The sequence below is a fragment of the Emys orbicularis genome, chromosome 13, assembly GCF_028017835.1.
Source record: "Emys orbicularis isolate rEmyOrb1 chromosome 13, rEmyOrb1.hap1, whole genome shotgun sequence".
NCBI lineage: Eukaryota > Metazoa > Chordata > Testudines > Emydidae > Emys > Emys orbicularis.
In genome coordinates, this window is record NC_088695.1 from 35,501,002 (window position 1) to 35,526,201 (window position 25,200).

General features: G+C 55.4%; 1 protein-coding gene across 1 annotated transcript in view; it reads right to left on the minus strand.

Moving 5' to 3' along the window:
* ITGB4 (integrin subunit beta 4) overlaps nucleotides 1–25,200 on the minus strand; it is a 39,547-nt gene continuing 14,347 nt past the window's right edge. The window contains exons 16-40 of the mRNA XM_065415319.1: nucleotides 24,045–24,174; nucleotides 23,733–23,855; nucleotides 22,647–22,753; nucleotides 21,889–21,922; nucleotides 20,972–21,160; nucleotides 20,192–20,295; nucleotides 19,752–19,810; nucleotides 18,906–18,929; nucleotides 18,552–18,700; nucleotides 18,274–18,453; nucleotides 17,418–17,566; nucleotides 16,472–16,676; nucleotides 13,903–14,063; nucleotides 12,645–12,825; nucleotides 10,691–10,828; nucleotides 8,990–9,172; nucleotides 8,660–8,791; nucleotides 6,179–6,349; nucleotides 5,415–5,588; nucleotides 3,670–3,819; nucleotides 2,550–2,738; nucleotides 1,998–2,153; nucleotides 1,438–1,602; nucleotides 791–907; nucleotides 1–140 (exon numbers count right to left, since the gene is read on the minus strand). Of these exons, the coding sequence (XP_065271391.1) occupies nucleotides 1–140; nucleotides 791–907; nucleotides 1,438–1,602; nucleotides 1,998–2,153; nucleotides 2,550–2,738; nucleotides 3,670–3,819; nucleotides 5,415–5,588; nucleotides 6,179–6,349; nucleotides 8,660–8,791; nucleotides 8,990–9,172; nucleotides 10,691–10,828; nucleotides 12,645–12,825; nucleotides 13,903–14,063; nucleotides 16,472–16,676; nucleotides 17,418–17,566; nucleotides 18,274–18,453; nucleotides 18,552–18,700; nucleotides 18,906–18,929; nucleotides 19,752–19,810; nucleotides 20,192–20,295; nucleotides 20,972–21,160; nucleotides 21,889–21,922; nucleotides 22,647–22,753; nucleotides 23,733–23,855; nucleotides 24,045–24,174 (3,510 nt within the window). The remainder of the gene's footprint in view (nucleotides 141–790; nucleotides 908–1,437; nucleotides 1,603–1,997; nucleotides 2,154–2,549; nucleotides 2,739–3,669; nucleotides 3,820–5,414; nucleotides 5,589–6,178; nucleotides 6,350–8,659; nucleotides 8,792–8,989; nucleotides 9,173–10,690; nucleotides 10,829–12,644; nucleotides 12,826–13,902; nucleotides 14,064–16,471; nucleotides 16,677–17,417; nucleotides 17,567–18,273; nucleotides 18,454–18,551; nucleotides 18,701–18,905; nucleotides 18,930–19,751; nucleotides 19,811–20,191; nucleotides 20,296–20,971; nucleotides 21,161–21,888; nucleotides 21,923–22,646; nucleotides 22,754–23,732; nucleotides 23,856–24,044; nucleotides 24,175–25,200) is intronic.

Below are 25,200 nucleotides of genomic sequence, written 5' to 3' on the forward strand. Positions count from 1 at the left end.
TCAGTCTTCGAAGAACTGTGGCTCCATCTGTTTGGTGAGTGTTCCACTGGACATCATGGTCCTACTGACGAACTCTTTGGTGACCTGCTTGGTGAGGGTGCCACTGCTCTCCACCCGCTGGGTGGTCATCAACATGCCATCTGCAACAAGAGGAGCAGGTCAGCCGTGGGCATGACGGCCTACGTGAGGTGCTGCCCTGGCTCTATCCCAGCTGGACTGTCAGACAGGTATCTGCAGGAGGAGCAGTAGCTTTTGGGCCCTAGCCTGTGTGTTGGGAACGAAATTCTCTCCCGGACCCCACATGAAGGCCGTCAGCCACAGCGGGACCTGGGCTGCGTTCAGGAAATGCAACCATGGCGCATTTCAGACTGGCATCCACCCAGTACTAGGGGAGGCAGTGCTGCAGCGAGGACAGAGAGGAGTTGGTTTAGTTCCCGTTGACAGCAATTTATTGTGTCTCAAAATCATTACCCCTTGGCACCAGAGGGGTGAAGGGATGGGGATATTTAAATACAATTTTTTAAATTGTTCATTTTTCCTCTCTCTTTCTCCTTTCGCCCACCCTGCTGAAAGCCTATAGCGTTGAATAGCCTTGAGGAGCCCTCCAATAGCCCCTCCCTGGATGTCTGCAGAGCTAGGACCCTGAGATCTATGGGCAGTCAGGATTGTGCTGTAACTATTCACTACACCAGGCACCTTCCTTGCACTGGCCGATACCAACGACTGTGACTCCGTACAACAATCTGCCCCGTCTCCAGGGACTGAAGCATTCCAGACAGGAAGCCCTTACCTGTGTAGTAGGGCTCCAGAGAGGAGTGGCTGATGGTGGTGGTGGTGTTGTATTCCGCGGGGAGGTTGTACACTTCCTCTCTCATGTATTGCTGCCCTCCGAACTGTGAGAAAGCTCCTGGAGAGAAGAGGAGAAAAGTCAGCTCGGGGAATGTCGCAGGAGCTGTACGATCACATGGAGCCCCTAGCTACCCGTCACTGAGCAATCAACGCCAACGACCCTCTCCCTATACCACTAGGCAGAGAGCTTATGTCATACTGTTCCATTAGGAGCCCTTAAAGAAAGAAATCTGAAGAATGCTCACGAGAGATTGGGAGGCTGAAAGACCCTGTGAGGTGGCTGCTGGGTCTTGGGGATGCACAGTCATCGAAAGAAGAAGGTTGGCAATAAAGTAATAAGTTCTCAGACTCCTTTCTCACCCAAGGATCTCAAAGCCCCTTATAAATATTACATTAAACCTTGCTGCCCCTGGAAGATATGTATTATCCTCATTCTACAGATAGCGAAACTGTGGCACAGAAATTGTTTCACCAGCAGAGGTGGAACGAGAACCCTGGAGTCCTGACCCAGTTCCTGGCTCTTCCCATGACTGCCATCTCCCACAGGTTGTCTTTTGTTCCCCCACATATACACAAGAAATGTGGTACCTCCATCTTGAGACTCAATGGTGATGATGCCCTCTCTCTCTGGCCCAAACCCTTGGGTGGTCTTGGCTTGCACTTTGAACTTGTAGGGGATGTTCTCGCTCAGGTAGGGCACGGTCAGGGAGGTTTCTGGGTTGTCCCCCTCCACATAGATATTCCTGGGTTCCCCTAATCCAAATGGAAGCACGGTATGAAGAGAGAGAATACAATGGTTCCCTAAAGCCCACCATCCTTCCCACCAACTTCCTCCCCACTCACCCCCCAGCTGCTACCCTCCTGCAGTTTCCACCACCCTCTCCCCTGCCCCACTTTATTCTTGTCTCAGCCCTCATCCCCCCCTTATGACATCCCCGGTTCTCTGTCGAAAGATCCCCATTTCAGTACAGGGCTGGGTCTCAGGCCCAGCCCTCCCCACTAAGGCTGCTCAGGGATTGAACGGAGCGGGAGGCTCTGTTCCTGGATCAGGTCTGCAGCTGCGACGTGCTACGCTTTAGCCCCAGCAAAGGGATAATTTGTCACTTCTCCAATGGCTTGTTTCCAGCCCAGCCGGAGCGAGAACGTACCTCCTCCATGCAGCATCTCGCAGGTGACCATGTAGCCCAGGATGGCCCCGTTGGGCTTGCGGGGTCTCTCCCAGCTGAGCTGAAGTGAGTCCGGGCTCAGGGCAGTGAACACCAGGGGTCCTGGCGCACTAGGAGTGCTCAGTGTAAACGGTGAACCTGCAGGAGCAACAGCGAGAGGTCAGTGCTGGACTGGGGGAGAGAAGCAGCAGCCTGGGTCTATGCAGGTCACTGCTGTAATGGGCTGGGAGTCTCGGCTGTTTGCATAGTGCAATGAAGATGGCACTTTGGGGAGCGGCATTCAAGGAGAGAGGGGGGTGTTCATTTTAAAGGGGGAGTGAAGGAGCAACAACTGGGAGCTTACAGAGCCTAAACTTCGACATGGGGGTGCTGCCACCATGCCCCAGACCCCCAGCATACCCTGAGGTCGGCCTCCATACCCCCCCCCCCCGGGCAGTGGAGCAGTGTGTGAACCCACCGCACCGGGGTCCCGCGGCTCATTGCCCAGCCACAAGGAGACGGGAATGGAGTGAAGCCAGCGCCGGGCCCTCTCACCTGGTACAGGACTCAGCGGGCTCTGCGGGTCCACCTGGGACTCAATGGTGATGACGCCCTCTCTCTCGGGGCCCCAGCCCTCCTCGCTTTGGGCCTTCACCTTGAATATGTAGGAGTGGTTTGGCAGCAGGTTGTCCACCACCACCGAGTTGTGAGTGGGGTTGGGGATGTTCAGTCTGTACACGTCTCCTGGAAGGGGGGAGGAAGGAGAGAGACAGGTGCCACCTAACAGTCACAACAGCAGGGCTGCAGCCGCAGTACAGAGCAGTGTGTGTGTGTGTGTGTGGTCGGTCACACCAGAGCAGATCAACCATCCCTCAAGCCTGTTCTCTTGCCTCTGGCCGTGGCCTGTACACGGAGCGGATGTGACCTTACAATGCAGGTGGCCACCTACAGCAGGGCTGTGTTTGTGTTTATGGGGGGAATCCTTCCAAACCCCCAATAGCCTGACCCATGTGATAGGACCCCTTTGCCTTTAGACAAGTCCTATGAGCTTGGGTACTCTGCCCTCATTGATCGCAGGGTTATCTGGCTCCTTTCCAGACCCAGCTGCAGCACTGAACTCAGTGCGACAGGCTAGGGAGGGGTGAGGGTGGGCTGGGGGAAGCGTTGGGATGGTAGCTACGGTTACCCCCATAATGGCCACTCTACGTCTGTGTTTGCCATTGCGTCTCTCCAGCATCCACCTCAGGGTCCGGAGGCGACGGGCTCTAAACACTGACTAGAATTAGTAATAGAGAACAAGGAGGCTGAATGAATCAGACTCAGGCCCATCCTCCATCACCTTCCACCCGGATAGCTCACGGCACTTCACAGATGTCAGCGAGCAAGTCCTCAACACTGGGGAGAGTGGGGGGGGGGGCATTTGAGCTAGTCCAGACGGGGGGGAAATGAGGCACCAGGAGGATATATGTTTTGCCCAAGGCCACCCAAGAAGTCTGTGGCAGAGCTGGGAATAGACCCCCCCCCTAAAATCCTGGCTCTGCTCAGATCAGTGGCAAAACTCCCATTGGCTTCAGTGGAACCCGGGTTCCGCTCTAGATCTCCCAGCCCCATGCTGTACCACGAAGACTCGTTCCATGCCCAGGGCTGAGCCGTCAGCCGAACAGGGCTCACTGACCTCCACTGAGGAGCTGGTACTGCACGCTGTAGCCTTGCACCTCTTTCTCGCACTGCGGCTCCTGCCAGCTGACTTTCAGGGAGGTGGGCCCCAGCGCAGAGAACACCAGGCGGGTGGGAGTGTCAGGGACGCCCAGGGCCATTCTGGAATCTGATGCAAAGAGGGAAAGTCACAACCTTGGATTCAAAGGCGAGAGGCAGCGGGGAAAAGAAACAGACACACCCCAGTGTGTGATGGTCCTTACAGTCCAGGGAGAATGTGGCAAAACGTCCTCTCCGCAACCACGGGCCGGATCTGCCGAGAACCTACCCGGAGGGGCTTTGGGGGCTGAGCTGAGCAGCCAGGATGGGGTCAAGCGGTATACGAATGGGTTCTGACAACGGCGCCCTGCAGTCTCTGGACTTGGAGAAGCAACACCCTGACTCCAGCCACGGGAGCGAAGGGATTTCTGAGAACATCTAGACGTTTTCCCTGCCAGTCCTTTAGCTCCCCAGCAGGCTTGGGGCCAGGCTTGGCCAAACTCACTCCCCCTGAAGCACCACGTCCAGGCGGCTTGGTGCTTCGAGGACATCTTGGGAGTGAGTGGGACTCCTGGCCTTCTGGGGGAAGAGGGAATGCACCCTAGGGTGTGTGCTTTGCCTGACAGGCCTGCGCAGGGAGAGGGGGAAGGGGAGTCAGAGCAGCCATCTAACAGCCCTGAGCCTTGCTGCATGCAAGCTGGGGATGGGGTGGGGGTGGGATCAGAGACCCCCATCGGAGAGAAGGGCACAGAGGTACTGTGAAGGATGAGCCGTCCCTACCCATTCGCACATCCACAGTTAACCCACTGGCCACTCCTCTATCTTGCACACACTCACCTACCTAGCTGCTCATTCCCCCGCCAGCTTCTCTCTGACCTCCCCCCACTCCGTGCCGGCAGCCACTCATCAAGGGTGACACTTCAAGGGGGAGACTCAACGGGAATTAAGCACCCAACTCCCATGGGCTTTCGGTGGGGTTCAGGTGCTTAACTACCCTTTATGCCTTTGCAATCCTCCCCCATCATCTTCAAACTGCTTTGCAGTCACATGTCCCAGCTGAATCAAGCTGTTCGGGAGGTGAGTATTGCTATCCCTGGTTTACAGATGGGGAAACTGAGGCAAAGAGGTTCATGTGAGTCAAAGGGGGACGAGGGATTAGACCCTGGGAGCTCCTGGCTCCCAGCCCGATGCTCAGTTCATTAGCCCACCCTGCTCTCTCTACAAATAGCACCTCCAGAACCAAAAGGTGGGAAGAATTAAGGGGTATCCCTTAACCACTGCCTTCATGGCAGCAAATGGATGCAATGATGAGCAGATTCTCCAGCACCTCAATGCCAGGCACTCTAGGGCTCAGCTGCCTAGCGTGGTTCGGAGGGATGTTTTGCATTGGGCACACATTCTCCCCCAAGGCCTGTGGAGAGAGACAGAAAATGATCGGCTTGTTAGGAGCGAAGAGGGCAGGACGCGGACGGCGAGTCAATGAAGTCGTTAGAGCGCGGGGTGGGTTAATCAGCTCACATGGCTTTAACGAGGTCAATGAACCCTGCAAATGGAAAGGTGGCGTGGTGAAGGCGCAGCCAGGGTCAGGGGCACAGATCAGCATACACACAAAGCCGGTGGAGGAGAGGAGCAGACAGCTCACGGGTGGATGGGCTGGTTATGGGATGCATGACTGCGGGGAGACACCCACGAAGACACTGGACAAGGCTTTGCCGTGGGCTGTACCTATATACTTGGCAATCCCAGTGGGCCCATCAGTCATGATTATAGAATCCCGAAAGCCATTGCTGGCGTAGGAACCCTTCACCTTTGCCCTGCTCCTGACACCTACGTCTTGGGGCAGCAGGGCCATCCTGCCAGCATCTTCATGTATGGAAGGGAGAATCCTCCCTGGCTGGTCTACAGGATAGTGGAAAACAGAGAGAGAGAGAGAGAGACCACTGAAGGCATCTGAAGCCAGAGCAGCCCGTGTGCTGGGGCCCCAGTACAGAGAGGGGTGCCTTAAGGGAGAGCATGAAAAGGGCTTCTCCAGCCCCGTCCCCACTGCCAGACCGACTCTCAGACAATTCGAGCTGCAAAGTAACCATGGAGATAGAGTAAGAGGCATGGAGGCAGCCCCCGACCTTCCCAGGATGCTTTGCGGGGGCCCATGGAGGCAGGCCCCCCTTTCCCAGAATGCTTTGCGGGGGCCCATGGAGGCAGCCCCCCTTTTCCCAGAGAGCCCTGGGGGGGCCCCATGGAGGCAGCCTCCCCTTTCCCAGGGAGCTCAGGGGAGGGGAGTCATGGAGGCAGCCCCCCCTTTCTCAGGGTGCCCTGGGGGGATGCACAGAGGTAGCCCTCTCAGTGTGGAGAGAGGGAGCTCTGGGAGGCAGAGGTACAGGGAGCCCCCGGCTGGTGTGACCCAAGATCGCTGTAAGGGGTAGAGGGTAGGAAGACAGGTCCCTGCTATGGCGGAGCAGAGGGGAGGGCCCCAATCCCCCGACACTCACCATATCCTGAGGTCATTGTGCTGTAATCTCTGGTCAGAGACGAGCTGCCCATCAGCCTCCTCTCCTGGTGCATGTGTGAGGTCAGCTGGTTATAGCTAGCATTCAAGGTCCTGTTCAGGGTGCCCCCACTGCCGGGGAAGGTGAAATCCATCCGGCCATTCGGCAGATGCTCTGGGAAAGATTGAATTCAGTCAGTCTCAGCAATTGCAGTCTAGGCATCGGGACCATACCACGGCTCCATGCCTCCTGCATCGGCTTTGTCCTATTCTCCAGCTGTTTGAGAACATAACTCCGGCTCTTCAGACAAGTGACAACCGCACAGCCAGCAGCAGGGGAAACAAACAGGAACCTGCACCCCCTGCACAATACCCAACCGACCCGCAGTGCCCAAGGTAACTCCAGAGCTCAGCTTGTCGGGGGGCTGCTAAGGTCCAACCTCACGTGTCTTAACGGTCAGATCTCTTGATCCCAGCACGTGTTTATATTTTGTCTTAACGAAAGAAGAAGAAATGCCAACTGAAGGAGGCAGCTCCCACAGATTTCACATTGGAGCCCATCTCAGCCGGACCTGAAAAGCAAATCCCGCCGTTAATGGTCTTTATGAACCCCCTCTTAAGTGACCACCCAAAGGGGCAGCAGAAATCAGGTGCCTCCTAGAGGCTGCTCTCTCAATAATAGTCCTGCAGGTTTGCACTGGAAACCTGGGTGGGTTACTTCAGAGCAGTTACTTAAGATGAGGAGTGGCCCCTTGGAGGCGGCTGTTCTTACAGGCTTCACATGGTTTTGATCTGCTCCTTCCCTAAGGGTCCGAGCCTATTGCAGAAGCGAGCTCCTAGCAGGTTCCCAGTCCATGCCCGAGGTGGGCGTTACCTTGGCACTCTCCTGAGCAGACAGACCATGACAACACTTTGCAAGCAGACTCTACTACATGTGACCAGTGCCTCATGCCAACACCAATGTGGGTACAGAGGGGATGTTAGGGGGCAGGGCCCAGTTCCACGCTCTTGGCTCGGAGAAGGACGAGACACGACATTCACTGCAGAAGAAGCCGGCCTTCACCTGGTTGGGGCCGGGGCGTCGCGCTCCTCGTCAGGCTGCCGCTGGCTGTGTCGCTGTCCAACAGCTCAGAATGGGAGCTATCCTCGTGGAGGAGACCCTCGGTGTCCGAGGAGAAGCAGCTGCTGCTAGAGAGGCGGGGGATCATTTCGGCTGGGAGCCTCCAGGTGATGCGGCGAAGGTCCAAGTCCTCCCCTAGCAGCTGCACATATTTCCACCTGGAGCCTTTTGGAACAATTTAAGTACTCACATTGGCACGGCCTGCAGGGGCAAAGTGGGGAACCTGCCACCATCAGGCCACCTGCTGCACACTGGGGTCAGCCTCCAGGAGCAGCTGCATCTGCCTCCTGTGACAAACCCGCTGATGGGCTACTGCTGTGCAGAGATCACGGGACAGAGCTGGAGAATGGAGGGAACAGGACACTAGGGGTTCAACCAGCCCTGGGGAGACCAGAGCTCCAACCCCATTTCCGTCAGGATTGAGAACAGGGCTGGCGATCCCACTGCACACCTGTCCCCATCACAGGCACTGCTGGATAGAACTGTCCTCCCATGCTCAGGAGCGGCCTCCTCACTCCATGAAGCTCACAGGTGCACACAACGCTGGCCACCGTGGGGCTGTCCTTACACGTACACTCTACTCTCTGCAAGGACGCATCACTTCCCAAAGCAGATTGAAACAGAGAGAGCGAGCGCACAGGACAGGATATGCCTCATTCCAGCCACTGTCGAACCTGCTCCAGCCTAGGTCTCCTGTAAGGTTGCCCCAGCAACACCAGTTGCCCCAGCTCCACATTACAAGTCGCTTTCATTCTTCCCATTTGAAATAGTTATTCCAAGCTGAGACTCTGCCACGTTCACCTTAGCAGCCCTGACATAGCCAGTGGGACACCCCTAGAGCACAATGGGAGAGAACCAGATACCATGGGCCACTAGGGTTCTTCTGGGTCTTAAGCAGCTATTAGCTGAAATGTCTCTGCTCCACTACCCACTGAGGTCCCTCTCGTTGGCCTAACGGCTGAACTAAGAAACATCCCCAGGAGCTAGGAGGTCAGGACTGTGCGCTGTACCCTAATCTCATGGCAACGGGCAGAGGCCCAACCTCTGGATGCAAAGTTCCTACCCAACTGTGCCTGGTGGAGGCTGAGCCTCCATTGCTCTTCAGAGCAGCAGCACAGAAGCAAGGTGGCAGCTCAGCATCTGCATGGTCCTCCCAGAGCTGGGACTTCTCTCTGCCGTCGCAGCAGAATGAGGAACAAAAAACGATCTGTGCTGATCCTGTGGCTAGTAAATCACTCCCTCGTTCGGAAGGGAGGTTCTCTGCTGGTTTGCTTTCTCGACTCCCCTTCTCCCGGGGGAGGCTCAGTGTTCAAAGCTGTCAAGAGAAATCAACAAAACACTCTTTGCAAAACACAGCGCACGTACCGGAGTCGTCGGAGACGCTGGGGCGCTTGCTGCCGGACGGGGAGCGCATCACATCCGCGCTGTACATCAAGTAGCTGTCGTAGTCTTCGCCGCCCTCGGCATCGATGATTGGGATGTCGGGGATGATGGGAACTGCGAGGGGCAGGCAGAGAGCGCCATTAAACACCCTGCTTGTGTGGGGCCCTCCCATGCCAGAGGGAAACCACCCACCCAGATGCCATAGGGACAGGCATGTTAGCATGGACACAGACAAGTTAAAACGGGGAGAGGGAGGGAGAGAGAGTAGTCAAGCCCCACTCCCCACGCGCCCAGGCCAGTAGAAGCACTCACTGGACATTGGGCGCCTGGGCTGTGTGGCGAGGTTGATTGTAGCTTCTCGCTCAGGCCCCCAGCCGGCTCCATTCTTGGCCTTCACCGTGTAGCGGTACGGCTGCGACTCCCGCAGGTTTTCAATCAGAACCATGCGCTTCTTCGCCTCCTCAACCAGAACTTTCTTCATGGGCCCAAAGGGAACTGCAAGGAAGCACACGCTCATCCAGCAAGGTCATCTCTCTCTCTCTCTCTCTCCACACACACACACACAATTCTCTTCATTTCTTCTCTCCCCGCTCCTTCGGTTGTATTGGGCTAGGCGGCTTTGCTCTCCCGTTTGAAAGGGAAAACAGCACAAAGGCCCAGCGACCCCCCCGCCCCATCCCGCCCCACCCCGGCCTCTGCACACACGCACCCGCTCTTTTCTTTGTGGTCGCTGCAGCTGCAGGGTCTGTCCTGTGCATGCAGCTCAGTCACTTGGCCAGCTGCCTAGCTGGTGTGCTCATGGCACTGTGGCAGTCCCAGCTCTTTTCCCCTCCATCCTCCAAGCTATCATGCTGACCATCCTTGCCTCCAGCACCCCCTCGTCTCCCACTGACACTGCTCCCAACACATCCACAGGGGGCGCTGCAGACGGACGGGAGAGTCTCACTTGGCCTGGGGAGCGAAGGACCCATCAGATCCTGAGTTCGGATCCAGTTCACACAGTAGCACATGGGTCATCAGCCCCCCATGGCCCCTAACCCTGTCAGCAGAGGGACTCAGAGCAGAGCTAGAGCCCGTCCGTGCCAACCTGCAGGAGGAGTCTCGCTGTTTCCTAAGAGCGATACAAACAGTGCGGGTTTCACCTGCCATTGCATTCTAAGAAATGACTAGAGATGGGCCAGAAGCAAACCCCTGGATCCAAACTCCCCCAAACAGAGTCGAGATCCAGGCCTGAACTTCACAGCTGGCCTGTATCAATGGGTCAAACCAACAGAACCCTCCACAATTGTGGCTGTTCATCTGAACCTTGTGGCTTGGGCCCATGTCTAGGAGTGGCAGTGGGAGAGCTCAGCGCAACCCTGCTTCACAGGGCTCACTTCTGCTTTCATCACTGTGCTTTGCTCCCAGACGGCCTCTGCACTGCATCAGTACCTCCGTCCTCCTCGCGACAGTCCCAGACTGCGCCCTCCGGATCCTGTCTGGCAAGCTCCATGGAGCCCCCCAAGGCCAAGGGTCTCAATGAGACTTGGGCCGCAGGTGCCAGGAGAGAGGCGGGTGATGTTACCGGTCATGCAGTCAGCCACCCTCAGTGTCTGTTTCCCAGGGTGTAACTTCACTTCTGGGAAGCTCCCAAAACGAACAGGGAAATGGGCCTCCAGGAGCAGGTTTCCCAGGGCATCATCCCTAGACTGTTCAAGGTGAGAAGCATCCCCAACGCCCACTGAAGTCAGATGAGGTCAGCAGGAGCTGAGGGTGCTCAGGACCTCACAGGACCATGTCCTTAATACTGAACTTCTGTCCTGGGCTCTGGCATCCCACCACCACCCACCTCCCCAGCAGCCTGTGCTCTCACTCATCGTAACGTGGGCTGCTCCCAACCCCAGTTCATGGCTCCGGGGTAGGAGCAGCGAATGACTGGGGACGGGTCCTGGCTGTTTCTGCCAAGGTCTTAGCGTCTCAGTCCGATGGAGACACCTCTACAGGACCATTCGGCAAGGAGGAGCCCTCTCTTACCGTTGTCCTCATTGACAAGTCCGTAGCTGACTTCGTAGGCCGTGATCTCCCCGTTGGTCTCAGCAGGCTCAGCCCAGCTCAGCTGAGTCACAGTGGAAGAGACGACGTTGAAAGCCAGACGCCCAGGTTCGCTGGGAACTAACAGGAATGAGAGCAAAGAGGCGGGGTTGGAAACAAGCATGCGGGGAGGGCTGGATATTTCTGGGTGTGAGTGATGGGACATGACCAAGGGAAGTGTGGCTCAACTGGCTCGATCCGGGGAGATCTCCCGACGGACTGCGGCACCACCACATGCTTATTTTACACCAGTTGCTCTGGAAGGTGCTGGAAAATGCATCACAGAGCCTAGGGTGTCTAGACCCTTCCAATATGCCTATCGCTGCCCATGTCCATGATGGGCTGTCTTCTCCTCTCCTCCAGCAATTTGGTTCCTTCTGATGGGCCCCCTGGAGGAAGGTATCTTGGTGGAAGGAAAAGTCTTGCCAGCCACAAACCAGAGATAGAAGGACACAAAAGATGCCATTTGGGTCTATTCCACCGCCACTCATGGAGGTGCAGTACACAGCGTTCAGAAGCACATTAACAAAGAGGATTTAAACGAAGTGGGCACTAGTGGCAGTAGATGTGTTCACAACTAGGAGCTGGGTGAAATTTTTCGAGCAAAACCTTTTTTGGGCAAAAAATGCAATGAAACATTTCATGTCGATTTTGTGTAATTGTTTTGGTAAAACAAATCCTAAACCTTTCATCTCAATACTTGAAATATGAAATGTTTCCATTTTTCATTTCCAAATGACTTCTTGTTTCAAAATTTCCTGTCAATTTTATTTAAAAAAAAAAAAAAAATCAGAAATGTTTAAAAATGCTTGAAACCCAAGTGAGATGTTACATTTGGGGTCAAAGAAAATGCTTTGGTTAACCCCCAATTTTATTTTATTTTGTTCTTTTGATTTTTCGGAATTGCTAGTGAACCGAAAAATCCCGTATTCCTCTAGCTCCATTCAGAGCTTCATAAAACGTCCGGCTATCATTGGGCGATAGGAATCCTGTGATCAATATTTCAGGTTTCCATTTGTTTGGGACCTTCTGCTTTTTTGTTGTTTTCCTGGCAAGATTTAATAAAACAGCCATCCCCGGCTACTGACCGGGGCAGTACAAGATGAAGTAAGATGTTCAGATTGGTACCCGGAGAAGCAAATACTCTTCCATTTATGAGGAGCTGAGCAGCTCTTGGACCTATAGTCCTTTGTAACACACTCACACAACATGTTTCATGTTCATTAACCAGTTCATCCCCACAACAACCCTGTGGGAACAGCAGGGGAATATTCCCATTACCCCCAGTGATGAGAATGGGATAAAACACCTGGACACACGGGGCTTGAGTTTAATCACTTGGTATGGAGGGTGCTCGGCAGTTAAAAAAATGAGGCCTATAAGGGTACGTCTACACTGCACCAGGGAGTGAGTCTCCTAGCCCAGGTCCACAGACTCAGGCTAGAGTGCTAAAAAGCTTGATGTAGATGCTGCAGCTTGGGCTCTCAAGTCCGGGGAGGGGGGGGGGGGGCGCGCGGAGCTGTTTTTACACTAGCATGAGTCTGTGGTCCTGGGCTGGGATGCTCACTCCCGGATGCAGTGTAGACATACCCGGAGATGTCCCAGCTTAGGACACAGGGTGGGAGAGGTTCAGTGACTGGGCCAAAGCCACAGATGGCACCTATTTCAGAGCTGGTAGCAGAAACTCAAACGCTCCTGGCTCCCAGGCCTGGGTGCAGACCACCAGATTGTGCCTTTTAAAAGATCAGGTTGTCCTGCAGACATTTCCAATGAGGCATCAGCCTTCAATACGTGGGACAGGGTTTGGTGTCCTCTGGCCACATCAGCTGGTCACTAGGATCTAATCCCCACAAACGCCAAGCGAGCCTGTGGGAACAAGCCAGGGGGAGCAGCTCACCGTCCTCCAGGGTGCGGCAGAGGGTGATATCCGAGTAGGGCCCCTCGCCCATGTTGCTGTAGGCGCAGACCTGCATCTCGTAGTCGCAGTAGGGGTATAGGTTATTCAGCTCTGCTGATGGCACTGTGGAATTGATCAGCCTGGCCTCTGACTCAGGGTCCCCTTGGATCCAGTACTTCACCTACCATCAAAGGGAAAACCATAAGTACTTCTCCCCTCCCCTGTTCTCCTTCAGTTCCTCTTCCCAGCCACCAAGAGCAATTATAAACCAAGTGCAAACTTCATGCAACCCGCTGCCTGGGGTAGTGAGTGTTATGCACAGCAGGATGCAATGGTCAGAGAAGACCCATGCACCAATGAAACTCTATTTTGAGAGAATAAGTGGTGCACAGTCTGCAGAGGGGGGAGTTTCACCCTACATTCAACACTGACTAACTAGTCCAGCCCACTCCCAGCGTGGGATTGTTCCCTCCAGTACATTTTCTGGAGCTTTGCCTTGGCTAGTTCTTTCTGTGCTAAGTGATGGAGTTTGCCCCAGTTTCCCTGGCAGGAGGCTCTGCCTGCTAATCCCTCATGCTCCTAGCAACACCCAGTGAGAACACAGCGGCCTTTCCCCGCTGGAGAAATGTAACTTCACATCTAAGGGAAATACATCCGAGTCCCCAGGGGGCTCCGCACCAGGAAACTTAGAAAGGGCTCTGGCACGATTAGCCGGCTGCTGCTCAGGGGAGAGAGGCGGCAAGGGCAGGTGCTGCAGGTTGAGGTCCCTGTGCTGGGGCTAAGGACTGTGGGCTATCCGAGTCGGGACATGCGTCAGGGAAGGAATAAGGTGCAGTGGCTGAACTGGAGAGGGGTGGGGAGGGTTGGAGAAGTGGGACACACAGGAGCTAAGGGTCGAGTTCCTTGACAAAGGCAAGGAGGGAAGATTGGCACTACGCCTGGCTCTCCCCAGCTACACGCTCTTTCCCTTCCACAAGCTCCAAGGCCACCCCACCCCCAACCCACCCCCACACCAGACAGACAGGCTCCATATGAGAGGTAAGCCCCTTGCTGACTTTCCCTTACTGGACTTGAATAAGATTTGATATGGTCGTAGAGAATCCGCCCAGGACATCCATCAAGCCCACGATGCCCTCCCATCTTCCAGCACCTTCTCTCCCCTCCCCCGCAGGATGAACGATCATTGGACTGGAGTGGCCATGACGCCCCGGGATGATGGGCTGTCCATGCCCACCCCAGGAACCTGTTTAGCCCTTACCTTGTACCCTGTGGGTTTGCCAGGCGGTGGTAACCAGTTGAAGCGGATTTTCCTGGAGCTTAGAGCTTGGGCGTTCGGATTGAGCGGCGCACCCAGCTTGCCTCTGGGAGACTGAGGGAACTGGCCCAGGCCAATTGGGATCTGTATGCCATCCACAACCTCTGCAGTGGGGAGAGTGAAATGCCCTGAGGGCATGAGTGACTATCCCTCAGCAGGACGGAGCGAGAATGGGACAACCCACATCACCACTTCTCCAGCTCTCTGAGGGCTTTACGGCCATTACTACATTAGCTCTCAAGCCATCCCTGAGGAGCTGATCAGTGTCCTCTTCACTTCGCAGACTAACCACAAGGGGGAAGGGATAGCTCAGTGGTTTGAGCATTGGCCTGCTAAACCCAGGGTTGTGAGCTCAATCCTCGAGGGGGCCATTTAGGGAAAAATCTGTCTGGGGATTAGTCCCCCTTTGAGCAGGGGGTTGGACTAGATGACCTCCTGAGGTCCCTTCCAACCCTGGTATTCTATGATTCACACAGAGGCAATGTGACACGGTCACACGGCAAGTCAGAGCAAGAGTCAGGAATAGAACCCAGGCGTCCTATCCCTGAAACTAGCCACCAAGCCACACTGCCTCTTCTGTGATGCACGCGGGGCTTGTGCCCCAGAAATGAATCCGTGAATATGCCAGCTGCTCGGCTTGGCTTGGCTTTCTGGAAGCGTTTGGGCTTTTCTATTGTGCATTTTATGATGCTCCAATAACGGTTTCTCCTTTGGATCACAGTTCCATGAAGACGCTATGACAGTGTCAAGTACATGCCTAATAATTACTTTGTCACTATCTACCCAACAAGTGAGGAGAATACACAACTCTCTGATACGGCCTGTCATACAACCCATATAGCCTGGCTCATGCGGGAAGGGCCACTCCACATGTGGTTGCACAGATATCTAAACCCCACGGAGCCCCATGGGACTAAAACATTAGCGGTGCAGACAGTACTAGTGGTTTATCGACTCCCGCAAAACACACTGCTACCTGCACCCAGATCCGCAGGGAAAGGAAACAAAGAAACCAATTCCACTTCGGTTTGCAATTCACATGATCCAACTCCTCCCAGTCTCTGGGACTGAGATACCGTCTATGCACATGTCTACCACTAGGGGGAACCAAAACTATATCATTAAATACACCAGTACAACATGCAAAACCTGCAGACATATCTCCACGGCTAGAACATCAACAACCCCACAATGCACCTTTCAAGGTCCAGGGGTCTTACACATGCCTATCACAACTGGATGGTGCACCTCATCCAGTGCACTAAATGCCCAATAACAACTATGTGGATGAAACGAGACAATCACTACGCTCTCGAATGAACTCACACAGGAAAATGATAAAAGGCAAAAACAGCCTGTCACCTGTGGGGTGAACACTTTTCACCAAGCCATCACTCTGTAGCTGACCTCTCAGTCCTCATCCTCAAAGGAAACCTGCACAACACTTTCAGAAGATGAGCTTAAATTCATTACTCTGCTAGACGCTAAACATCATGGACTGAACAGAGACACTGGATTTATGGCTTATTACAACAATCCATAACCCACTAATACCCCCCTTCCCCCCAGTGTCTGCCCCCCATGACTGGAGAGGTGTTAATGAACCACTTCACCTTGAGTGGTCCCTTGAAATATATGTTAAATACTAATGTTAAACAATCTGTTCCACCTTGTATGTAGCTGTGACGCTCCAAGTACCTTTCCCAGACCTGAAGAAGAGCGCTGGGTAAGCGCGAAAGCTTGTCTCTCTCACCAACAGAAGTTGGTCCAGTAAAAGATGTCACCTCACCCACCCTGTCTCATTAACGACCCCAGGCAGCTGTCCGACTGGGGCTAGGACCCAGACTTGCAGCATGCTGAGGCATCAAGGGAAAGGAGCGTCTCTGGTAGCTCAGGCCACACATCTGTTCATGTCACTGGTGACACACACTGTAGGGATTACACACTTCTGTGACGAACTGGGACTGTTCTTACTGTGGTCTGTGAATGCTGACAGGGGTGTGTGGCTAGGATAGTCTGCATTGGGGGATGGGAGACTGACGGAAGGAGAATACCTGAGCATGTAACATGAGAACCCAGGAGGGGGCTGGGGCGAGGTGACACCTTTGCCCGGGAAACTGAACAAAGGCTGTGGGAGGGGTCGCTGAAGGCAGAGTCTGAGGAGCTGGCTAGTGACCATGGCTGGGAGGCAGACGGGGCTCTGACCTCCCAGGGGGGCTAGGGTGCCCGGGGACCCCAAGATGGACCTAACTGAGGGGGGTCCTGTTGTCTGTGCCTGCAAGACCTGTCTTGGACTGTATTCCGGTCGTCTAAATAAACCTTCTGCTTTACTGGCTGGCTGAGAGTCATGGTGAATCGCAGGGAGCCGGGGGTGCAGGGCCCTGAGTCCCCCCACACTCCGTGACAACTTCACACTACTTTTCCTGGCCTAGAGTCATCCTATCTGCCCGCAGCACGTGGCACAAGAGCCTGGCGATGCAGGAAAAGCACGGCTCACCGGTGGCACACCCACCTGGGTCAGTGATGGTCACCGTGGTCTGCGGGTATTTGCCGATCTTGGCGCCGTACTTGGGGTTGAGCAGATCCACGGCAAACTGCTTGAGCTGGCGGTTCTGCAGAAGGGCATCGATCTCGGTCAGCTCCAGCAGCGCCACCTGCACCTCCTTCTGCATCTCCCCAGGCTGGAAGACCAAGTCGCCCTCTGCGAAGATGTAGTCCTGGGAGAGGATTAGAAAGAACATGCTAAATAGTTTATTACTCCCCAGCCACAGCATCCTCGGGACGTGGCTCATTACTCAGTCCTTCCCCACACTGCATCCACAGGACATGGCTCATCAGCGTGCCCACCCCCTCTCCATCCACAGGACATAGCTCATCAGTGTGGTCCCCCCGACCCTCCGCATAGCCATGGAATATTGCTCGGTACTGTAGCAGATTCAGAAAGGAACCCACATAGCTGTATTCTCATGCAATATAAACACAAAACACACCCTCCCCTCTCTAGTGCTATCACTCCTGCAGTACAGTCTATACAGCAGGACCTCTCCAGGCTGAGCCTGCTGCAGGAGGCTTTGCAGGACATGACCAGCACATGATTCCTGCTGGGGAACTTCCTGGTTTATTCCGGCTTTTCCAAACAGTCCATTATCACAAGCATGTCAGAAGGCTGGTCAAGATGACCGAAAGAGCGACATTTTTACTAGCCACAAACCCAGGCCTCCAACAGGCAAACCTGGTGGGACAGAGCTGGGAAGAGAATGCGTGCGCTCCTGACTCCCATTCTGCGCTCAGACCTCTAGGTCACATCTCTCCCGCCCCGCCCCACCCCTCCCCGGAGTATATTCATTTTGACTGGGATCTGTCTCTGCTGTAGCAGCCCCTGTAATTACTGGTCCGCACTCGCTGGGTTTCATGCCACCATGCTCAGATCCGCCAGTACCAAGGAGCACAGTCCTCACCTTGCCATCCTTCGCGGTGAGATCGCGAGTTCTGTAGGTGATCTGGGATTTTCCGTTTTCCATGATCTCCCGACGCACAGGGATTTTGGCCACCTGGTCGAAGCGGCTGTGAGAGTAGGCTGGCTGCAGAAAGGTGATGATGCTGCTGGCTGAAAGGAGTCAGATAGGTGGAGCATGTGAAACAAACAAATATCTGATGGAGGCTTCTTAGAAACACACACACACACACACACACACACACACACACACACACACACACACACACACACACAGAGAGAGAATAGAGCTGGGTTCTTTAAAGCCACCATACTGTCAAAGACATCAGCAAAGAAACTGTTGCAAAAAACCTGAGGATCCGGTAGTCTCAAGAGTGCAGTTTCTAGGAAGAAACACCAGGAGGAAAGATGGAGTTGGGGGCATCACTCAGAGATTACGTAAAAGTTAAGAAAGAAAAAAGGGTGTGAAAGAGGAAGGTCAGGGAGAAGGAACCCCAGAAAGGAACAGAGGAAATCTGGAGTTATCCCTTCACGCCCAGCTAAAAAGTCTCTCCTAGCCTCATGACCGACGGCTTCTGCTGAAAGCATGAGCCATCTAAGTGGGGATGGAGGCTGCTGGCCAGGACAGCACAGGAAGGGAGGGACCAGCTGGGGGAAACTCTCCTTCCCTTCTTGTCTTCAAATCAAGATGATCTAGTTCAGACACAAATCACTGGACTGGAGACAGGAATCCCTGGGTGAGGGTTTCCAGCCTGTGTTGTACAGGAGCTCAGACTAGATCAAAATGGTCCTTTCTGGCCTTAGGAGCTATTAATCTAGGTTTGAGAATTTCTTATCACACGCCCCTCCACCCCCTTCACCTTGCTCTTTGATGATGGTGATATTGACGAGCCTGCGTCCAATCGCCGCTGTCCCCATGGGGACCTCAATCGCCTCCACCTGCAACTGCTTCTCATCGTCGTCTTCCTCCCTGATGAAGAGTGGGACCCGGACGTCCACCAGCTCCACACCTTCCTGGAACTCCACCATCCCGTGGGCATCTGCGCAAGCGGAGAGGGTGAAAGGGCATAGCTGAGAGGGTCCCTCCTCACAAACCCCTATTTTGCCTTGGTCAATAAGCTCAACACTCGCCTCCTACCTTGGTCAGAGGTCACGGTATAGTAACCCGGCGTCACCTTCAGCTCATTGAAAGCCTCCTGAGACACGTGTTTCTCCGTCACTTTCACGATCTCCGTCTTGGCCGAAAGGGGAGCGGTGAGCACTGTGTCCACAATCGTGTGGTCCTGCCTGCAGCCCAGTCAGGGGGAGGAGAGAAAGGAGTTCACGCCTTGCCCCTGTTCTGTCAATCAGATGCCTCTGCCAACCAGCCATTCACAGCGCTAGTCAGCCATCAAAGCTTTCAATCAGCCAATACACACACGCCACGCACAGACACTCGCACAGGTGAGGAGCGCAGGGACGAAGGAGAGAGACACATGAACACTCCACCTACCTTTTCCCGGCATTGGGCTGCAACCTAGGGAAAAAACAGACCAGCAAGAGTGAATAACCCCACCAAATCCCACTTGGGGTGCCATGAAGGTCTCGAAGTACCCAGAGTCTGTCTATAGCAGGCTAGAGCTATGAGAGCTGCTCCGCTGGCTCAAGCAGCCGAGCACCCTCGTGGGAACACTGAAGGCAGGAGTTCAAGTCCCACCTCTGACTTTTCCCTGTCGCTCCAGTTTCTGTCCTTGCTCTTGTGCAATGTGTGGCACACAACTGCAAGTTCTGAAGAGCCCCACATACTGTGGGACGCTGGCTAGCAAGTGCCACGCAGGGCATCTCTCTGCTTTGTCCTCCAGAGCTGCTGACCCCCAGCACTGGTCCCTACTTGTCCTGCTACTCCCTATGACCCAGATTTTCCAGACACCATAGCAGACGTGCCCAGAGAGTTAACCTTGGGGAACGATTCTCCCAGCTGAGAGGAGGAGACCACGTTTACAGGGCCAAAACCTGGTCCTCACTGCAGTCTATGGGAATTTTGTCACTGACTTCAGCGAGACGTGATTAGACCTGTAGCATTTTAGCACCATGTACGGAGCCAGAAGTAGCCCAGAGAGCCCATGGTGGTGCCTTTGGGGGCACGCTGGGAGGCCCCTGGCAAGCATGTGAATCCCTGGCATTCACATCACGGTACTGGGGGTACCACTGCACCCGGGCTGCGGGGAAGGATTACTCCTCGGAAACTGCCCATGCAGAGTTTAGGTGCCCCTCTAGGTCAGAGTTTGCAGCCCTGGGTGCCCCATGCCCTCCTTTTTTCCCAGCACCCCTACATCCGCTCTGTCCCTGGGTCACTCACCTGAACTTGGTCTGCTGGAGTTTGTGGACTCCGGAAATGTGCTTGTAAACATCATTCAGCTGTAAGGAGCAAGAGAGTCTGTTACAGCCCCACAGGGACTCAGCACAGCAGGCACCATGCTGCCAGCAAACCGAGCAGGCTCTGCTCAGCCCTCTCCCTCGCTACAACCCCACCCTCCTGCTCACCTCTCTGTACCACCCCAGCCAGAGAACCCAGGGCCTCCCCCTCGTCCGTACCGCCCTCGGCAGGGAGAACCTCCTCGTAAGACGAGCCCTTCAGAATCCATGTCTGTTTCCATCCGCTCCCCAGCCCTGTTGGCTGCACCCAACCGGCCCCCGGCTTTCCTGGGCCCTAGCCACAGAGCCACAGCTCACACCGGCTGTATCTGGCTCCCTCCGCCCCAAAAGGCAAAGCCCAGAGAGAGCGGTTTGGCCCCTTACGTTCTCCTCCACCTCCTTGCACAGCTGCTCACATTCCCGGCTGTCCGGTTTCATGAGGTTCTGGGTGAAAAGCCGGGCCAGTCTCAGCGAGATGCCGTAAGGAACTGGAGAGAGAAATCCCCGGTCAGACCCCCTCACTGTCAGTCAGAGAAACCACCCCGTGAACAGCTGGGAGTCAGGAAACACCAGGGCTCTGGTGGCCCACACCCCAGCCAGCAGCGCCCAGTTTCCAGGGCTCAGACGGCTCACATGGTGCTCAGACCATCAGTTCCGGCAACCAGTAGGCGCTGGGCAAGACACAGCCAGAGCCCAAGGAAGGCAGCCACACAAGGAGCTGGCTCAGCAGCCGCTCTGGATGGAGGAGTAGAGTGATCATTTCCCTCACCACTCCCAAAGCAGCAGCAGGGAGAGCGGAAAGCTGAATCCAGGCAGCAGCCTGCTGAGCTAAGGCAGCATGTAGAGATGGGGCATCTGCTTGGAATAGCTGTTCTAGGCTGGAACGTCTGGGGATGTTCACGGTGGCGGGCCCGGGGGACCCTCCCAGTCACTGCGACAGAGAGGGGATATACTTTGGCGGGCAGGCGTCTATTCCTTGGGGGTGGGAGAAGAGAAAGGGAAGGGGAGTCTCCTCGCAGGGGTGCTGTCCTGGGAAAGGGGCTAACTAGGACCTGGGGATTGTGAAGGGCCAGGAGGAGACCCCAAGGCTGCCAAACTCTCTTCCCATCTGGCGTCAGTGGGAGGCTATGCACACACACACTCCCCCCCGGCATTAGCACTCACTCAGCTCCTTGGGGTTTGTGGTGGTGTGGGAGGAGAAGCCCGGCTTGTGGACATTGTTGTTGATCTTCCAGCGGATGGTGTCCCTGCCCTTCAGGGAGCCGCTGCGCACCATGGGGGTGTCCAGGTGGTCCGAAGCCATGAGGCTCTGCCGCAGCATGTAGTGATCCTCTTTGAACCCGACAGTGCGGCCTGCGGGGTGAGGGGGGAGCAGGTTAAAGCTCAGAGGGCTCCAAGGCTCAGGCTGTGTCCTGCACTCACGCGGTGCTGGACTGACAGACCCCCTCCATTTAAACCACAAAGCAGGCTCCCCCAACGCACTGCCCTGCCGGGGAGCTCTGACTCCATGGCCCAGTTCATCCAGGGCCTCTCTGCCAAGACGCCAGCAAGGGACCCATTAAACCCTCCTCTCTACAGCGGCTGCAACCTCTTCCTGGCCCCTGTGGAACTTACCCCTCCCGAGATCACTGCCCCCAGGAGGACCTTCCAGGAGCCCCTCGATCCATCTGCTGCCTGAGGTTCGGTGCTTTGCTCTTAGGGATCGTTCTTGCAAGTTACAAGCCCAGGATGCCAGCGGCATCTGCCCAGAGCTGGCATGGCTCATGGGGGACCAAAGGGCAGTGAGGGTGCATCAGGCCAGCAGGACATCCTGCGTGTCCACTGAATAAACGGTGCCTGTTCAGCTGCCGTGCTCTAGCAGCAGCCCCGGCTCTGTCCCGTAGAGAGCACACACGGCTTGTCCAGTCTCCCACCAAGGCCACTGGTCTCCACTAAGAACCTTTGCCCAGCTGAGCCTTTCAGGCTCCTGAAGAGTTAACCCCACTTGGGGGTCTTGCTTCCACCCAGCCCCTTCCCTTCCTATCCGTACAGGAAGCGCACCCCCCTCCGAAAGTGATCCCCTTCCCCCCAGAACAAGGTACCTCGTGCACAGCAGGGCAGCAGGGCCAGGCAAGCCTAGGAGACAAAAAAACAGAAATGGAGATTCCCTCTGTGGCCAGGAGCTCCTCGAATGCTCCCTCCCATGCTGCCGGAGAGGGTTAGATTAGCAACAGGAAGCCACTGGGGGGGGGGGGGCATGGATACAACTTGTGGGGTCTCCATGTGGGATGGCAAGAGCTGCCAACCCCATGTCATCGTTCCCCTGGGAATGCTGAGGCCAGGTCCCTTTGCCTCCCCCTATCTCCGTTAGCCCCCACGCCATCCTGGCCTGTGCACACGACAGCACTAAGGGAGACGGCTGCAAACTCCTCAGCAGTGCAGGGCTAACCACGTTTGGAAAGCCTAGACGTCTGCCCGCTAAACCACAGACCAACTGCTGTTCCTTGTGGGCCAGTGTGTTTACCCTAAGGGGGACACAGCCACGGATGTGCCAGGACCGTTTGGCACATGCCGGCTCCAATCTACCTCCTACTGAAGCCACTGGCACAACTCCCCTCAGTTCCAATGGGAACTGGCCCTCTTTCCCCCCAAACTACATTACATTCAGACCCTTTGGCTTCCCAGCTGGATCAGCAAAGGCGCAGCGGGGCCTTTTGTAAAGCGTCTTCCGAGAGATGGGGCTGAACGGCTGCTTTCCAAGAGCTAGGATTTCAGGCTTCAGCCTTGGATAATTCCCGTGTCTGCCACACCTTCCCCGGGGGTCCGAGTGCAGCCCCGCGCAGCAGGACCCGGAGCTCACCTTGCAACAAGCGCAGTACTTCCAGCAGAGCAGCAGCAGCAAGCCCAGGAGTAACATCAGGAAAATGAGCAGGGGGATGAGCCACAGGAAGCTTCCTGGTGGGCACTCTGCAACCAGCAGCAATAAACTAGCGGTTAATTGGGGGCAGCCGGAGCCCAGCATGTCTGGGGTGGGAAGAGAGGGAGAGGGAAGGAGAGCAGAGCCAGAGAAAGGGATGGGGGAATGGGAGAGGAGGCAGCCAGAATTCTCCTTGGGAGGGTGCAGCCAACCCTAGGTCCAGTAACATCCCTGCGACTGCCCCAGGTGCTCCCCCACAAGCGCCAGGCAAGGAGAGGGGGCTGCCAGCTCTTCATTCACTTCCCTAGCATGTAGCCAGTTTTTCAGGAGTGACTGAAAAATGCTCCCAGCTGATGGCTGTTGGGTGGCCTGTGTGGGATGAACTGGGGGGAATCTCAGTCCAGTTCCCAGGGGACAATGGTAACCAGCTCCCAGTAACCATCCCCATGGGCTCTACCAGGCCCCTCTACTGGCAGCCTTGGCCGAGTGACCACGGCCTGGCCAGATCACTTAGCATTATTTGTACAACCCCACCAATGCGCTCAGGGTGCTATGGACAGGCGCAAAGACAAGCCACGGGCCGGAAGTGGCTGGGGGCTCAGCGAGGGGGTCCCTCGATATTTCAGCTTATTGCTGTGGGGTGCGCTCCCCTTTGCGGGGCAGGCAAGCCAGGGTTTGCAGGTGTCCTTGGAGACGTGAGTTGGAGACTGAGCCATGCTCTTGGCCCTGAGGGGGCCCCGTAGCTTGCACCTTCCCCTGCCCATGCTGGGCCTGTGCTGTGGATGGGGCGGGCTCGAGCCCCCTGGGATGCTACCTTTCACTAGCTCCAAGTTCATACTCTTCATTAGGAGAGAAGTGGCCTCTAGAATGGTCACCGGGGGGAGCTCAGACTTAGGGTTTGCAGCTCTGACGCCCTCAAGGGGCAGAGAGAGAGAGAGGTCGAGCTGTGATCAGCAGTGGGCGCGGGCACAAGGCCCTGCTAGCTCTGAGCCCTACCCATGCCTCCTCCCCCCACCAGGCCCCGCTCACCTTTCTTCTTCTGCATCAGGATGGTGTTGTTGTGTAGTGTGCCGGGATCCCCTTCCAGGGTGTAGCGGTACGTGCAGTCGTCCTCCTCGTCCTGGAACGAGCAGTACTCGTTCACCTCCTTCGCTAGAGAGAGAGAGAGAGAGGGGTGTGTGTGCGACTGTTGTCATGAGAGGTAGCACCCAGAGGCTCCTGTTGGGATTGGGCCCCATTGTACTAGGCGCTGCTTGCACGCAAACACACACGGTCCGGGCTCGGGGAAGCCACGTGAGATACACACAGAGCTTTGACACCCGCAGGCTGAGGGCTCAGTACCTTTTTGCAGTTCATCCACCATCTGGATCTTGAAAGAGCAGTCCTGGCATTTCTGCCCCTTCTTCTCCCCGGTCCCCCAGGCCTGGCACTGGACGCAGCTTCGAATGTCTTCGCAAACCCCCAGCACGCCCTGTGCACCAGAGACATGACATCAGACGGTGAGGGGGAGAGAGGGAGGGACAACGTCGGATTCTGAAGGATGAGTGTTGGAGACAATTCATGCGCCCTCATCGTCAGAGTAAGGGCGGGGGTGGAGCGGGGACATCAGACCGGGGGGGACTAGCATGAAAGTGTGTGGCGGTGACATACAAAGAGCGACTCTGCAGCAGAAGGTGAGTGGAAACCCAGCTCAGTTCAAATCCCTTTACAGACAAACTGAAATCCCAAACAATCCTGGATGCTTTTCCTTTCGGGCCTGGAGGTGGAATTTGGAATCCGAACCCAGATCTAGATGATTTTGGCAGCTGCCTCCTAATTTCTATAGTGGGCAAAACCAAAACTCCAGCTTCAAACACATGCACGTACGCACACAATGCACGCAGTGTATCAGCAGAGACAGGCCCTGGGTCACAAAGTTTGGATCCAGAGCCAAACTTTCCCAAATGTAGGAGATATTGAGATCTGGGGTTTTGAATCAGCCCCATCTCAGTAAAATAATCTACACTGATATTCTGCCCTGAGGTAGCAGCTCTCATCTGAGGATCTCAGAGAGCTTTCACAGACATTAACAACCTGAGTCTCCCACACCCCTGAGAAGTAGCGAAGTATATTCCTCGTTTTAAAGTTGGGGAAACCGAGGCACAGGGAAGTTAAGTGTCTCAGAGTCAGAAATAGAAGCCAGGAGCTAAATCCCAGACGTATGCTCTAACCACTATGCCTGCTCCCTTCCTGTAAATGCATCTCTTGGTATACTGTTGTATTGATCAGTTTAATAGCATCTGTGAGCTAAACAGACCTGGCTAAGAGCCTCCGGTGGCCATTCAGCAGCTACTCTAGCCTTGCTGTCCCAGGATGGAAACCATTCTAACGAGCAGGACCGTCCCCAGGAGATTGCTTCTGGCCTGGATGTGCTCTTGGCCTTGTTTGGGGTTTCCCCGCCAGCCCTCTCAAGAGCCCCATGTTCCCCCAGAGGCTCGGGAGCCAGGCTGTGAGCAGA